The sequence below is a fragment of the Alligator mississippiensis genome, chromosome 2 (genome assembly GCF_030867095.1).
Source record: "Alligator mississippiensis isolate rAllMis1 chromosome 2, rAllMis1, whole genome shotgun sequence".
NCBI classification, from domain to species: domain Eukaryota; kingdom Metazoa; phylum Chordata; order Crocodylia; family Alligatoridae; genus Alligator; species Alligator mississippiensis.
The window spans coordinates 170,993,165-171,007,412 of record NC_081825.1 but is presented as its reverse complement, the minus strand read 5'-3'; the positions used below and the strand labels follow the sequence as shown (position 1 = coordinate 171,007,412).

Here is a 14,248-nt window from a genome sequence, read left to right as displayed (position 1 = left end):
TTCTCTCACCATTTACCCTTTTACACACATTCATACATAAAGGTTATGAAGAGTTCATTCACTTATGTCAAGCAGAAGGATACAAAATGGAGTTTTCAAGTTGCTTACAGGACAAGACTAACATAGTTATATTTTACTATTATTACACTCTGTTAACGTTAGCTACATTAGTTCAGTTCATGCTACAGTCCCGCTACTCATCTGGGAGGGCACGGGGGGGAGGGGGGTATGTGCCCCTGGATTGGTGCAGGGGGGGGCAGGGCAGACTGCACTGTGCTCAAGGCAGGCGGTGGCAGCACTAGGAGGGGGACTACGGGGGTGGGGCTGTGGCCACCCCAAATTTCGCTATAGTCTCCCCATAACCCCCTCCCAGTTCCACCGCTGCCCACCCTGAGCACAGTGCAGCATGGCCTCCAGCCCACCCTGTCCCGCCCAGTGCAGATCCAGGGGCACATCCCCCCCAAGCAGCAGGAGCTGCCAGACAAGTGGTGCACAGGAGTGGGACCCTGCCCCCCCCACACCCCCTGGACGAGCTGCAGCTCTGTCCTGTGCCTGCCCCACCCCAGCTGGGCAGCACTTACCCCAGCCCCACTCCCACACCACAGGGGGCATTGATTTGTTCCCCCCGCCTCTTCCCTCCCCCTCCCCTTTCATCACAACAGATTTACCAGCTAGACTCAGCTGTATTGGAAATTGGATCAGTATTGGCTGATATGCCTCCTTAAAAATTAGCTATCAGTATCAGCCCTCAAAATGTCTATCGGTGCACCCCTAGTTATTACAGGTACTAAACTTAATGCACAGTAAGCACAATGCATTAATGCACATGTAGATGTGCCCACTGTGTCTTAAACCTGAATGGCTCTTAGCTAAGTGAGTAATTTATGACAAATGCAATGGTAAGTTCATACCCAAGAACACTTCTTTAGCTGTAAGTGTTCCTGCTGACTTATTTCACTAACTTTCTCATTACCGTCTGGTTGTCCAGTGTCTGTGTGAAATCTTTCAGTTAGTATCAGGCAGGACTCACTTGAGAACTAGAAATGAAAAGTTCCACATACATCCCTTGTTTTCTGTTCTGTTTAGCTGTATCCCTGCCTGTTTACCCCACATCTAGCTGTCTCCTCTTCTTTATTTTAGAATCAGTCAAGTGCACCAGATATCAAGAGCTCTTGATTAAAAGGGCTCTGTCAGCTGCAGACTGAAACTGGGCACATCTACACGTGCATTAATGCATTTTTCCTACTGTGCATTAAATTTAGTACCTCCAGTATGAGATACTAAATAAATGCACATTATGCTGTGCTAATGTGAGGTAATGCAAATGCGTGCTTTTTAGCTGATGCTTAATGCAAAGTAGCCTAATCTACTGTACATGAGTGTATTAGCATGATTTATATGCCCCGCTTTAACGTGCAATAGAATAGGCTACACACATTAAAGTACATGCGTAGACACATCCACTGATGCTGATAGTGCAATTGTAGAGCTGCTTGAGCACAGCACTGCCTCGATATGCCAGCACTCCTGTTCAGATGAGCTAGTCAGAAGCTCATCTTCTGGTCAGACTGAATTCTGTGTCAGACAGCTAGCAAATGTGTTTATTGCCATTGCAGACTAAGATTTCATGTAATCAGTGTTCAAACAATCAACCAGCTAGTAAATACAGAGAACAGAGCACTGGTCTGGGACTCAGAAGAGCTAGGTTTTATTCTTGGCTCTGTTAACTTACTTTGACCAAGTCACTTTCTGTGCCTCAGTTTCTCTATCTGCAAGATGGAGATAATGATACTGACCTTTTACAGCCCTGTGAGATTTACTGATGAAGAGCGCTCTACATCTGGGTACATTTAACAGTGTACTTCTTCCTCCTTCCCACTCTAAACACCCATATGGCATTTTAAAAATTTTAATGCATGCTTGCCTGAAGTAGAAATACATAAAATTACAAAAAAAAATGTTAACCAGCTGGTCGCTTCATTTATTTTCTGTGTTGTTCAGAGTATTGTGTTTGGAAGCTCTCTCTTTTTTAGACCTAATTTTAAGCTAATAGTTTGAAGATTCTTATATAATGATTACTTTTATAAAAGTGTTTCATATCATTACTGGGGTGTAGTGGCCAATTACTTTCTCAATAGCTTCTCAGCCTGTGGAAACCAGTGGGCGCACTTGCAGAAAGCTACAGAACAAGATGGAAAGCCTGCAAAGTCTGGTTGAAACTTTACAGCTGAAAAACAAAGGTACAGTAATTCATTCTCCTGCTTTTAAAATGTACTGAATCTCAGCCTGTTTGCAATGCAAGCCACAGCCCTAGCTATGTTTTCCCATTTCTGTCAGTTTAGATGCATCTGATTTATTTTCATTATCCTAGGAGAATAAATAGATCAGCTCCATACTATACTGTTAATCAGTCCTTTAATGTTAATGAGCTCCTAGATCCTAAATCTTTAAAACATGGCAGCATGCCATGTGCAGAGAGAGGAAGTTACCCATATTATTCTGAAGTCAGGCAGAAGGCACCTTATAGACTGACTAATGCCATGCTCCCACATGCGCTGCTGTGATCTAGTAAATCTGTAACAAGCTGTGGACTTCTCATGGAAATAAAAGATATACTATGTTCCCAGTAGCCTTTATTTTAAAATAGGTCATGGTTTACCAGCTGAAACCACTCAAGTAGCCCAACGCCAGGCATATCTACACATGCATTAAGGTACTGTAATTATGGTATGTTAAGTTTAGTACCTGTAATAACAGGCACTAAATGCACTGTTATTGGTACTACTGCACAGTAGCGCTGGCGCATATCTTTTAGGTGACACTAATGTGCAGTAGATTAATTTTACTGCGCATTAGCACAGCTTTTGCCATCATGTGCTAATGCACAGTAGAATTAGTCTACTGTGCTTTTAGCATCTTGTGTAGACGTGCTCCCCTACAGCTACTCCTTATTCTAAGAGCTGGGAGATGCTATAGTCTTAACCAGTGCTGTAGTCAAGGGTATCATCTTTTAGGCCCTGATCTTACTACCTTTGAACCCACTGGCAAAACACTCATCAGATTCATTGACTGCAGAATGCCAAGTGCTAGAATCCCTTTTGTCAGCATTTTCTTTCTTACTCTACATTTTCATGGTCTTTCTTTTCCCCTCCACTTCTGTGATTATGGACTTATAAATGACCAATAATCCACATCATGCATTCCATGTAGAAAATGCAGGAAAAATGGATTTTAATCAAATTATTTATATAAAAAATAAAAACACCAAGGAGAGAAAAAAGAATAGACTAGCTGCTACAATACATGCTGTAAAAGGCATAGTTCCATCGGTGTCAGTGGTTCTTCATAATCTGCCATCAGTTAATTTTCACTTCAGGGAGAGGCATGTGTTCTGAATTAGCATCCCTTTAGTAATGCATTATAGTTGTGTGTAAAATACAAAATTAAAATAATCTATGCATCAAATTCCATTGTACAACCATTGAGCCAAAGTCACCTGAAATCAGTAAACTTAACCCACTTATTCCAGCAATGAATTTGGCCCTTTGGTCCCAAACAAAATGACTGTACAGCAGAATTCAGATTGTATCTGGTTATGATTAGGCCTGTTTTGACTAGTAAAGTATTATCTAGTTGAAGTGCACACCAGATTTGTTCTCTTAAGAAGAAATCAAGCACAGAGCATTACTAATATAATGTGCTAGCAAACTATAAAACTGCAGGTGTCAAAACCTGAAGCTTCAGTTGTTTTCTGGCTAGGATGGCCTGACTGTACATAGCATTCAAGCACTTTTTGTCAATGCCGTTTTCAGCAATGTCTTCAATGATCAGAAGTCAAGAAAAGAAGATAGAGAAAGTGAAGGAAAAGGAGAAGAGGCTAACAAAATGAAGAAACTCTGTGAGGTTGTGATCATTTGACTGTGTAGATTGTGCCTAGTTAAATGTGTTATTTAAATTATATTATCCTTTAAAAGAGTAATAATAAAGGTTCTCAGTTTTGTAACTTGTGTCTTGGACTAGAATAATTTTTGCAGTCTACAATTCTAGAGGAACAGGAAGTACAAGACACAAGTATAGAGGTTTGGTATTATTCATTGTTGTACATTTGGAATAAATGCATGCTTCATGTGGTAAAGCCAAGAAAAGATTTTGCTAGTGACCCCAAACAAGTCCCAAGATCTTATGCCCCACCCCACTCCACATTCCAAGTCTGCTACATTTATTCTCACCAGGAGGGAGGGGAAGGTTGTGGAATCTCCATCCTCGGAGGTTTTTAAGATCTGGCTAGACCAGGCTTGTCCAACATGTGGCCCGCCAAGGCATTTTCTGCGGCGCACGTTGCTGTGTTCCCGCCCCTTGTCCCTCCCCTAGCCCCTCAGCAGCTTCCTAATGGCTGCTGAAGGGCTGGGGAAAGTACAAGGTTCCCACACGCACTGCGTCAGCGCGGCCCAGCTGGATCCCTCGCGGGGCCGGACCGGACCCCTCCCTGGCCGGGGATGGCACTAGCTGCGGCTGCTGAATAGCCCCGCTCGCCCACCTGCCCCGAGAAGCCGGTGCCTGCCCAAGCAGCCGCAGCTGCAGCCAGTGCCATGGGCTCGGGGCAGGCGCACGATGGAGCCTTCATGGGAGAACTTTGCTGCCAGGTGGCAGAGGAGTGGCTCTACTCGCAGGCCCGGGACACGCCGGTCACTGGCAGGGAGGATGTGCATCTGGGAGCGCCCATGCTCCTGCCCCCACCTCCCCACCCCGACATGAGCCCATGCACATGCCCTGTGCTGCCGGAGCGGCCCTGCGTGGGAAGCCAAGCAGTGGCCACTGGCATTGCCGGCCCGTGCCTGCCTCTTCACCCGCCCGCTTCAAGCCAGCCCTGCTGCCCTGCCCCACAGCAAGGCGGCTCTTGCTCCCCCGGCCAGTCTCCCCCCGGGTGCTGCAACTCTCCAGGCCCAGTTGCCGGCGCATGAGGCCCCGCGTCCCAAGGGGGGCCGCTTTTCATGTGCTGCTGGGGATGGGAGGTGGCATGGGCATACATGGCCACTGGGGCAGCGAGGTGGGCAACAGCGGAGGGGAGGGCACCTTTCCCGCACATCCCAGGGAGGCTGTGGCCGGGAGGACAAAGGAGGAGCCTAGACTGGGGCTCCCGTGCGTGGGAGCGGCTCTCCCCACCCTGCTCTGCTCCATGCCCAGCTGAGCAACAAGTCTCTCTCACAGCCGCTCAGATGGACTGAGGAGCCCCTGCTCCCTCCCTTCCCACCTGGCCCTTGCAAGACAGTGAGCGACAGAGGCTGCAAATCGCTGCATAGGTGTCTCCCGCCAAGACACATCCCTCCACCTTTGATTAGTTTCCACTCTGGCTGATATCTTTTCCACCTTTGATCAGTTGACTTGCATTATGCGACAGTGTTTATTTTAGTCAAGTGTTTGGTACTATTTATTTCATTGTTGCTTTTATATTGTTTTTATTTTGAATTTTAAACCACATTTCCAGATCTATTTCATTGTCACTTCCTGCAACTTCACTGGTGTCAAAGGTCACATGACATCACTTCCTGATGTGATACCACTTCCTGTGAGGTCTTTGAATATGGCTCATCAGCCCACTGGGTGATAAGAAGTTCATGATCTAGCCCCACATTCAAAAAGGTTGGACACACCTGGGCTAGACAAAGCCTTGGCTGGTATGACTTAGTTGAAGATGATCCTACTTTGAGCAGGGAGTTTGACTAAATGACTTTCTGTGGTCCCTTCCAACCCTAATTTTTCTGATTCAGGTACTCTTAAAAATTGTTAGTCTTTAATGGGGCAATTTTGATCATCCTTCCATTGCTAAAAGCTACCACAAATAACCCTATTTACATAATGTTACTATTTTAATAAATTGTGATGTCAGGGTACTCTACAGCTAGAAACTAATTATCCCTCCAATCCCAACAGTAATCTAGGACTCTCTCTTTTCCATTTGTATAAAATAATTTATTTCTAAGCCAGCACGTTATTAGCCCTACACCTGTCTCTGATGCTGAGCTACATACATCTTATCCTGCTCATTAGTCCAATGTGATGGTCAGGGGGAGTGGGCATTCCCAGAAGAAAAAAAAAATTAAAGCTGGAAGGTTTCCTTCCCCCCCCCAGCCATGCAACGGCTATCTGAAGCTGCCCAGGAGTAGAAGTAATCCCAGGACATACAGATTAGTAAAAAGTGCAAGTGAAATAAAGACTCATAATAAGTGTAATATAACATAGATACCACCATCATGTGTGATGCATGTACAAGTTCAGGCATTATGTCCACACTTCACCTAATTGTTTAGATGTTGGTCCCCCTTTTTCCCCTCCCTCCCCACAAGACTATTTACCATCCGTCACTCCCCCCAAGATAATAATCTGGTTTTGAAACTGAATGAGAGACTGAGGAAACTGGATCTGCCTACCATTCTGTATTTGTCACATTGATCAAACTTTTCACTAAGTTGTACCTTCCTAAAAGGAAAAAAAAAAAAATTACACACACATGCTGTATCTCTAGAAGATACTCTTTAGAAATAAGAACAGTTTGATAAAGTTTATGGGACTAAAGGATTTGTTAATATAGATTAAAAAAACAAACAAACAAACAAACAAACAAACAAACAAACGGAGATGCACAAGTATGGACCTAGCTGCTTAACTGTAGGTACCCATTTTTAAAAGATGTCTGATAAAATAGTTTGACATACTGAATTGCTTCCAGATACATTCCAGAGCATAGATAAATTATTTCACCAAAGCAGACTATATTACATTTGCCTTAGATGCATCTGCCAGCTACTGTGATAAGCTTACAGGGAGCTATAAGCAAGAATGAATGTTTAGCACATCTATCATACTCATGAATTTATTTTTAAACTGGCAGTGACTTTTGACATTTGAGGCTGTTTGCAGCAGCAAGCAGGCTGATGACGGAACAGGTAAAGTGTGCGTCTTAATTTGACCATAAAGGAATTAATGAAAAGTACTGCACTAGAAGTAATTAGAAAGGAGTAGAAATAGACATGAATAACCAGGTCTATATTGGTAGCTCCAGTACAAGCTGATTAGATCACAGCCACAAGAAAAAGAGTGAGGCACTTAATGTTAAGGCAAATTTTGTAGAAAAAACCCCAAACACTTAAAGCAGTACAAGGGTATATTTATAAGAGGCCTTAAGGGGTCTGAAGAACCTACATTCCATTTCTATCAGTGATTTGGATACACAAGAGCACCTAAATTGGAATGACTTTCAATTAAACAACTTTTGAAATGCCTATATTGCTAGTGGAAGTTTTATCCTGGATCTTAAGGGGTTATGCAAGTGGAAGAAGGAGAACCTGAATATACCAATGGGTCATGAAAAAGAGTAATCACTTTTTAAACTATTTTATTGGAAAGAATGGCTCTTCAGAAGTAGCTGCATGACCACAAGATTTCCAGCTTACTGTAAAAGTTGTCCTGTTGGTGTCAAATCAGTTTAACACTGTACTTGAGACAGACCAGGTCTCCAAGTCCATTCTGCCTGTTCTCTGTTTTATTGGGTTCATTTGGGAGGTGTAGTACCTATGTTACTTTCAGGCTTTTCTCTTCTAGTCGTCATCTGCAATAACTTTGTTTAATTCAAGCAGTCTCACTCACTCATTTCCAAATCAATTTCTCAGTAATTATTCATGACTTGACTTGTGGAATTGTTACAAAAATATTATCAAGTCATGAATAATTTTTTTTTTTTTTAAAAACATGCATACATACCACTTTCCCTGCCCACTAGCTGTGTTGCTAAAATCTTGGCAGTTAAATTAGATCAAGAAAAACATTTGAAATATTAACTGCAGAGTGGGATGGGCCTTATACAACATCTGTAGTAGGAAAGGGTTAATGATGGGCCTAATTATTTTTCATCAGCTGTGAGCAAGCTGTCATTCAGAAAACAGCTACTATAAAAAGAGACTGCAGCCCAAGCGGAATGGAAGCAATGGGCTGTTCTAGAGATAAAGGCTGAGAGATTGTTTATGTAGAGCAGTGTGCCAATCTGAGAGTTAGGAAACAAGTGAGGGACATGAAGCAGCAGTCTCCTGTTGCTTAATGCAGGATTCTTGGACTGAAGCCAGAGGGAAAGGTGAGCCCTTGAAGTAAAAGGACCAAGAACTAGAGAGGTCAAGGGTACAGTATGCAACCCTTCCAGCTTTGGGGCATGACTTCTGCCTTCTTTGTGAAACAAGACATCTGAAGGCAGCACTCCTAAGATAGTGCCAGAGGAAGTGGTGTCACAACAAGTTGCTATGCCAGACCTGGCCAGAGATGGAGCCCTTTTAAGGTGAGTTCTAGAAAACCCTCCATCAATTTTGAAGGGCTCATGCATCTGCTTCAAGCCCTTGTACAAGGGAAATAAAACCATTTATGAGAAGGTATCTACAGAAGCCTGGATCAGGAGAGTAGCAACCTAAGCTTTATGCTGTGCTCTACTGACCTGCCTCTGGTCTGGTGAAGAAAGAAGTGCAGTCTCCATATCTGTTCCATCCCTGGCCTCTGCTGAGCCTGCCAGTTACAACATTTTTGCAGCATCCCACTGATTCATGAGTAGAGAGGGCCAAACTAAAGGTCACACCTGAAGAAAACATTCAGTCTTTAATAAACTGGGTTGGATTTGAAAGTCCCCAGTTCGTTCTCATTTGCCAAGCAGGAGCATTTTAGTTTGCTCTTAAAAGTTCTGAACAGTTCACTGTTAAAGCACTATAAATGTTTGGATGTACAAAGATAGGTAGTCTCCACCACACTGGCAGTTACCTGGTATATAGGTACTTATACCAGATACATTATTTCTATGTAAAAAGGTGAATAACCTATGCTAGTATAAGATAATTTTATACTTTTAGAATGCCATGTTTCAGCTTGGGTTATATATTGATTACAACAAAAAAATCATCATCCCCCCAACCCCAATTACTACAAAGCTCTACAGACCAAGTTTAAATGAAAACCAAATGAAATCCACTTCATCATACAATTGGAATTTGTTCACTTACATCATGAAAGTCTTTTGGGTAAAAAGTAACATCAATTTACAATTAAAATATACTGGAAGATAGACTGGAGATCCCAATCCATCAGAAATAACGTGCTGTTACTAGACACTGCCCTTCCTTATAACTTGGGGAGACTTCTTCTTGCCAGGGTTACCGTCTACTTGTCATCATTGTATTAAGTGGTCTATTCTGGTAGAGGTCAAGTGGCTTTCTGGTGAGCATCTTAATCTAATAATGTAGTTGATCCTCACACACAAGCCTTCACTTCCTAATAATCCAGTCACCAGCCAAACAGCCTGTACAAGCTATACTTTAAAATGAACAGTGCCTCATTGTTTGAAAGTCAGCACCAGTGTGGCAAGACAAGCTAACAATATGCTTTCAGGTCAGAGTGTTGGTTTCATGGTTCCTCTAAGCAACTTTCTCCATGGACTGCATCCTTTGGGAGTGTTGATCACCCTCATTAGCTGAAGAAAATCTAATAGTCTGTGCAAAGGGACACCTAATACATGAAGTCTCTGTTAACACCCCAATTAGGAATTATAACAGAAATAGGTACATTAATTCTTCCTTTGACCCCAAGAAAGAAACCCACACCATTGATTTAGGTGCTAGACTAACAGGACTTGAAGCCTTCTATTTATAGCCAGCCAAGCCCTAGGAACATTATTGTTATTATTAAGCAGTAACTGCTTAACAGTTGCAGCAAGCTTCCACTTTAAGCCAAATTGTCAAACCCACAGCCTCCCCTGGGCCACCCAAAATAAAGGGAATTTCCCTTCCACTATCGTGTGCCACATCTCAGCACACAGTAGATTTTCTTCAGAAGAGTCTAGGGTCAGAGTTGGTTTCTGGTTTTGTTTCCACCCCCCCCCCCCACACACACACAGAATTTTAAGACAGACAGAACCAATTGTGTTGACTTTGAGGTGGGGTTTCAACCGCACTGGCTTCCAACATCCACTGCCTTAGGTGGATCCTCCATCCTTCTCTCACATTCTGCTTCCCAAATTGCAGAAGTCATTATCCTGTGATCCAAGTCTTTCAATGCTTTCCTACACAAAAGAAGTTGTAGGAAAGTTGCTGTCCCCTGGAAAGGCAGCTGGAAGGGAGGGGAAAACCCTAAATTTAGGAATATAGCCCTCTCTCTACTGCATGTCAGCTCCTAGGAACTGTCTGCTTCTCTCTCATCCGAGTCTCTTCCAGTCCAGAAGAAAGAGGTAGCATCTGATAAAGCAAGCTATCACCTACAGAAGCTTATGCCTCTGTGAACCAGCTAGTCTCAAGGTTTGCTTATCATCCCTCTCCATATCAGGTAAGGCCCATGGTTTTGCACTGCCCTCTCCTTCCTCTAGGACCACCTGGCATGTTTCTCCAAGAAAAAAAAATGGAGAAGTTTTACATGCTGTTTGAAGGGATAACAAGAAATTAAGGGGCCTCCCTCATCTTCAGTTAGGAGGTTTTTCTACTACACTTGCACGTATAGGAAGAAACAGTCCTGCAGAATTGTGGACTGCATTATGTACATGTTGGGGACAAGTAGATGCAAGGGTTATTGCTCAACAGTACCATGTAACCCTACCTCTCCTCTCTTACCTAACACTCCCCCATGCACAGCTCGATTGTTTTTTTGGTTTGGGAAATTAGTTGCTTGGCAAAGGAAAAGCATTGTTCCATATCCAAGAGACAAACTAGCAAAAACTTGGGATCCATGGCTCAGAGGAGATCCAATCTATATGCTGGAAAGCCCCTTTACAGAGAGATGAGCTATGCTATCAGCTACAGAATGCAAGAGCCAACCCACTCAATTTCTGATTCAATGAAGAACAGTTTTCAGCAAAACAGTTCCATCATCCAAAGGGAAGGTATAAACAATGATATTGGTGCTATAGCTTGTTAAAGACATAGCCTGTATGGATAGGTGCAGCTGTAAAAGCCAGGCATGTTCCATTTCAAAACACACCCTCCCTTCTTCCCCACCCCTCAAGCAACATAGTTGTAGGCATGGCCCCTACAAACCAAGATTTTTAGCATTTACAAAGCAGTATCCCCCTTCCATCCCATGGGATATTTTACCACTGTTACTGGATGTATTTAGTGGCAGAATGAGAAATGCCAGAGCACCTGTGGTACTAGAAGCCCGCTCCATACAAGCAGTATTCTACACCAGGGGCCCATTTACACCATCTGTCAATATAATCCGACTGTTTCCAGTGTTTACAATTCAAATCCCAGTTTCACAAAGCTTCTAGAGAGCTAAAGTATTCCCTCCATTTTGTTTTAAACCAAAAGGCATTTCAGGTCCATTTCCCATTCACTTTGGCCAAGGTAATTATTAAGCAATTTAGAAACTTCTCCCTGCTCTCAGCAAGGAGATTGGCACTTATTAAACAAGTCAGGCAGTCCCTTCTGACCTTTAAAAAAATCACTGTAGATTACCATAGTGACCTGAATATTTTAGGCTGAACAAGATGCCTTTCTATATTCATTAGCTTGAATTGGAAGCTTAATGGAAGAACAGAGGGCCTGATCCATAAAAGGTGCTAAACACTTTGCATCTTAAAGGATACAGAGCAACTTATGTTGATCTGTCAGCCTTTTATTCTTCAGTTAAAAGATAAGTGACTATTAAGTCTGAAAATATAGTTTATTGCTCACTTGCACATTACAATAATTAAAAAAACCATAACACCCAAACAAACAAAAAACCCACTTGCACTATAATTAGTATAGTTAACTAGATATCTTCTCCTTCATTCAGTCAGGTCAACCAAACAAATGCACTCCTATTGCTCCACTCACACAGACACACAAACGCAAGTTTAGGGTCCAGACTGAGCGTTGCACAGACAGCAGTCTGAAGTCCTGCATAGCCTACCTGCCAGCTTTTGCTGAAGTGCTTTGGTTCTATTTCTTAAGAGTTTCCTCCTATACAGAACCCTTCCTAAAGGGAATTTGAGCAGAGATGTGTGGGGCTTAAGCAGTTCTAACTGAGCTTGGTACATTATAAATATTAAGAGGCCTACAATCCAGACAATCTTCTACTGAAAAATGGAAATATTAGCTAGGTCAGCAGCTTCCAAGATGCTCATTAGTGATATCCCCACCACTGATGGGCCATTCCGTCTTCATGTTCAGTCACCATGACTCTGTTATCACATTCTTCCCAGCGTCTGACCTTCCCATCCTCCACCAGGATGAACTTCCACTCTATTCTAGTATCTACCGGCAAAACAACCGAGTCAGACCAGAAGCCATCTTTATCACACTTGAGTGGCAAGTAGCTGTGCCACTGACCAAGACACTCATGGTCACCAGTGACCGCAATCAGCTGGCCTTCCGAGTGGGTGATGTAGTGCACACAGAAGGTCACGTGGATGTTCTGAGGCATTGGGGGCACAGCTGCAACCCTCTTTGCTTTTGCATCCCCATCAAGGCAATCTACTGGTTCCAGTTCCTTGTCCTCTTGACTCAGCGCGATGCCAGGCTCATCTGTACTGCTGTTCTTACTAGCATCTCCCCAGACTGAGTGCTCTGGGATAACTTCCCACTCCTCGTGATCAACAGAGTCCTGACCCTCAGCAATCTGACCCCGCTGGTCTTCCTTCTGCTCTTCCTGCCCAGCACTAGGAGGAGAAACACTTGCCAAGGTATCCACACCCCATACATTGCTCTCCTGTCCTTTTTGTAGGCCCAGGTCTTCTGTAGAGTAACCAAAGATGTCATGCAGGTGCTCAGCAGTGTTCATCAGAGGGGAGGCATGTTCTTCTGTGAGCAGTGGCTCCGTTTCAGGGGGAAACGCGCCACTATGGGCTTTGCATTCTTCCTTCGTCGTAGCCGTCACACTCTCCACAAACTCCCCAGGGCTGGATGGGACACCCGTTGTGGTTTCCAACAAGCCGGTCTTGCTGCTCTCTAGACAACGTTCTGTTCAAAACAGCGAGCATATTAAGCCAGGAAAGACAACTCCAAAGGTTAAAGAGCCGAGAGTGCTGGTTTAGAACGACGGTCATAAGCCTAAAGGCAAAGGCCCGGCAGCAATTACTGCAAGTTAACTAAACAACCTAAAATTTACAGTGCCCATGTGACCACTTGCATTATGCAAGATCTTGCTTTAAGGAACCCCCCCCCCCCCCCCCCAACAAAACCAAACCTGGTGCTTGCTCAGGGACCAAGGAAGCCTGAATTGCTGGTCTGTGTTCCAACCAACACACCTTGTTTCCCAATTCTGACCCGCAGACACATTATTTTGTAATAGTTAAAAAAAAAAAAATGCGCTACGAAGCGCCAAGGCAGAAGGGTGCCCGGCACCTCCGAGGCCAGGGAGCCCCCTCACTTGACCGCCCTCCTGGACTGCTGCCAGGCGGGGTTAGCCGGCTCTGCGCAGCCCCACCAGCACCCCGCCCCGCCCCACCGGTACCTGCTGGCCCCGGGCCGTCCTCGAAGCGCGCGGCTCCCGGCGGCAGCTCCGGGCCGGGGCTGGCGGCGTCCGGGTCCCCAGCGTCTGCGCCCCGCCCGGCGGAGCCCCCGTACCACAGCCAGGCGAGCAGCGCGGCCACCACCCCCGCCAGCAGCGCCGGCCACAGGCCCGCCGGCGACTCGGCCCCCAGCCACGGCTGCGCCGCTGGCTCCTGCTGCAGGGGCGAGTCGCTGCCGGGGACCATGGCCGGAGCAGGGCGCGGGGACCTGGCAGCAGCGCCCGAGCGGCCCCCTTTTATGTGCCGGCCGCCTGGGGGCGGGGCCATCCGCCCCGCCCCGCCCTGCCCCCTCCCCGGGCGCTGGCGCAGGCGCGGTTGCTACGTGCCCCGCCGCTGCGGCAGCTCCCTGCTTGTGCAAGAGAAAGCTAGAGGACATAAAGGTGTCGGGTTTCGTATCAACAGAGGACAACCGGACTGTCCTCTGGGATGGCCGCCCTGGCGAAGCTTGGACCAGGGAGAGCCACCACTGGCCCGCCTCTGCATCCACTCCCCAAAATGTATCTGCAGAGCAAGCCAAGGATACGCTCTCCACTATGCACAGCTCAGCACACAACCCCGTCTTCCCTGGTTTAAAACGTATTGACCTCCTCCCACCCAGGTAGCCTGGGAAAGCCTTGTAGGTCCGCTTCATACTTTTTCTGGCTGGTGGCGTCTGCTTTCCCCGAGAGTGCCCGGCGTGCTCGGGAAGGCGGCACGCTCCAGATCGCGTCCGCGGCTCCAGGAAACCCTTTTTGAACG

At 45.3% G+C, this 14,248-nt stretch overlaps 2 protein-coding genes across 17 annotated transcripts in view; one reads left to right on the top strand and one right to left on the bottom strand.

Moving 5' to 3' along the window:
- Positions 1 to 4,003, top strand: part of CCDC158 (coiled-coil domain containing 158) — a 116,480-nt gene extending 112,477 nt beyond the window's left edge. For all 16 annotated transcript variants that reach the window (XM_019498739.2, XM_059722405.1, XM_059722406.1 and 13 more), the window contains 2 exons: positions 2,139 to 2,240; positions 3,813 to 4,003. In XM_019498739.2, coding sequence (XP_019354284.1) covers positions 2,139 to 2,240; positions 3,813 to 3,889 — 179 coding nt within the window. In that variant the 3' untranslated portion in view covers positions 3,890 to 4,003. The remainder of the gene's footprint in view (positions 1 to 2,138; positions 2,241 to 3,812) is intronic.
- Positions 4,004 to 11,660: 7,657 nt separating this feature from the next.
- On the bottom strand, positions 11,661 to 13,727 carry STBD1 (starch binding domain 1). Its single transcript, XM_006270834.3, has 2 exons — positions 13,453 to 13,727; positions 11,661 to 12,959 (listed from the first exon to the last, which is right to left on the bottom strand). The coding sequence occupies exons 1-2, from the start codon at positions 13,694 to 13,696 to the stop codon at positions 12,124 to 12,126; spliced, it is 1,080 nt and encodes a 359-aa protein (XP_006270896.1). The 5' UTR covers positions 13,697 to 13,727; the 3' UTR covers positions 11,661 to 12,123.
- Between the last annotated feature and the right edge of the window lie 521 nt (positions 13,728 to 14,248).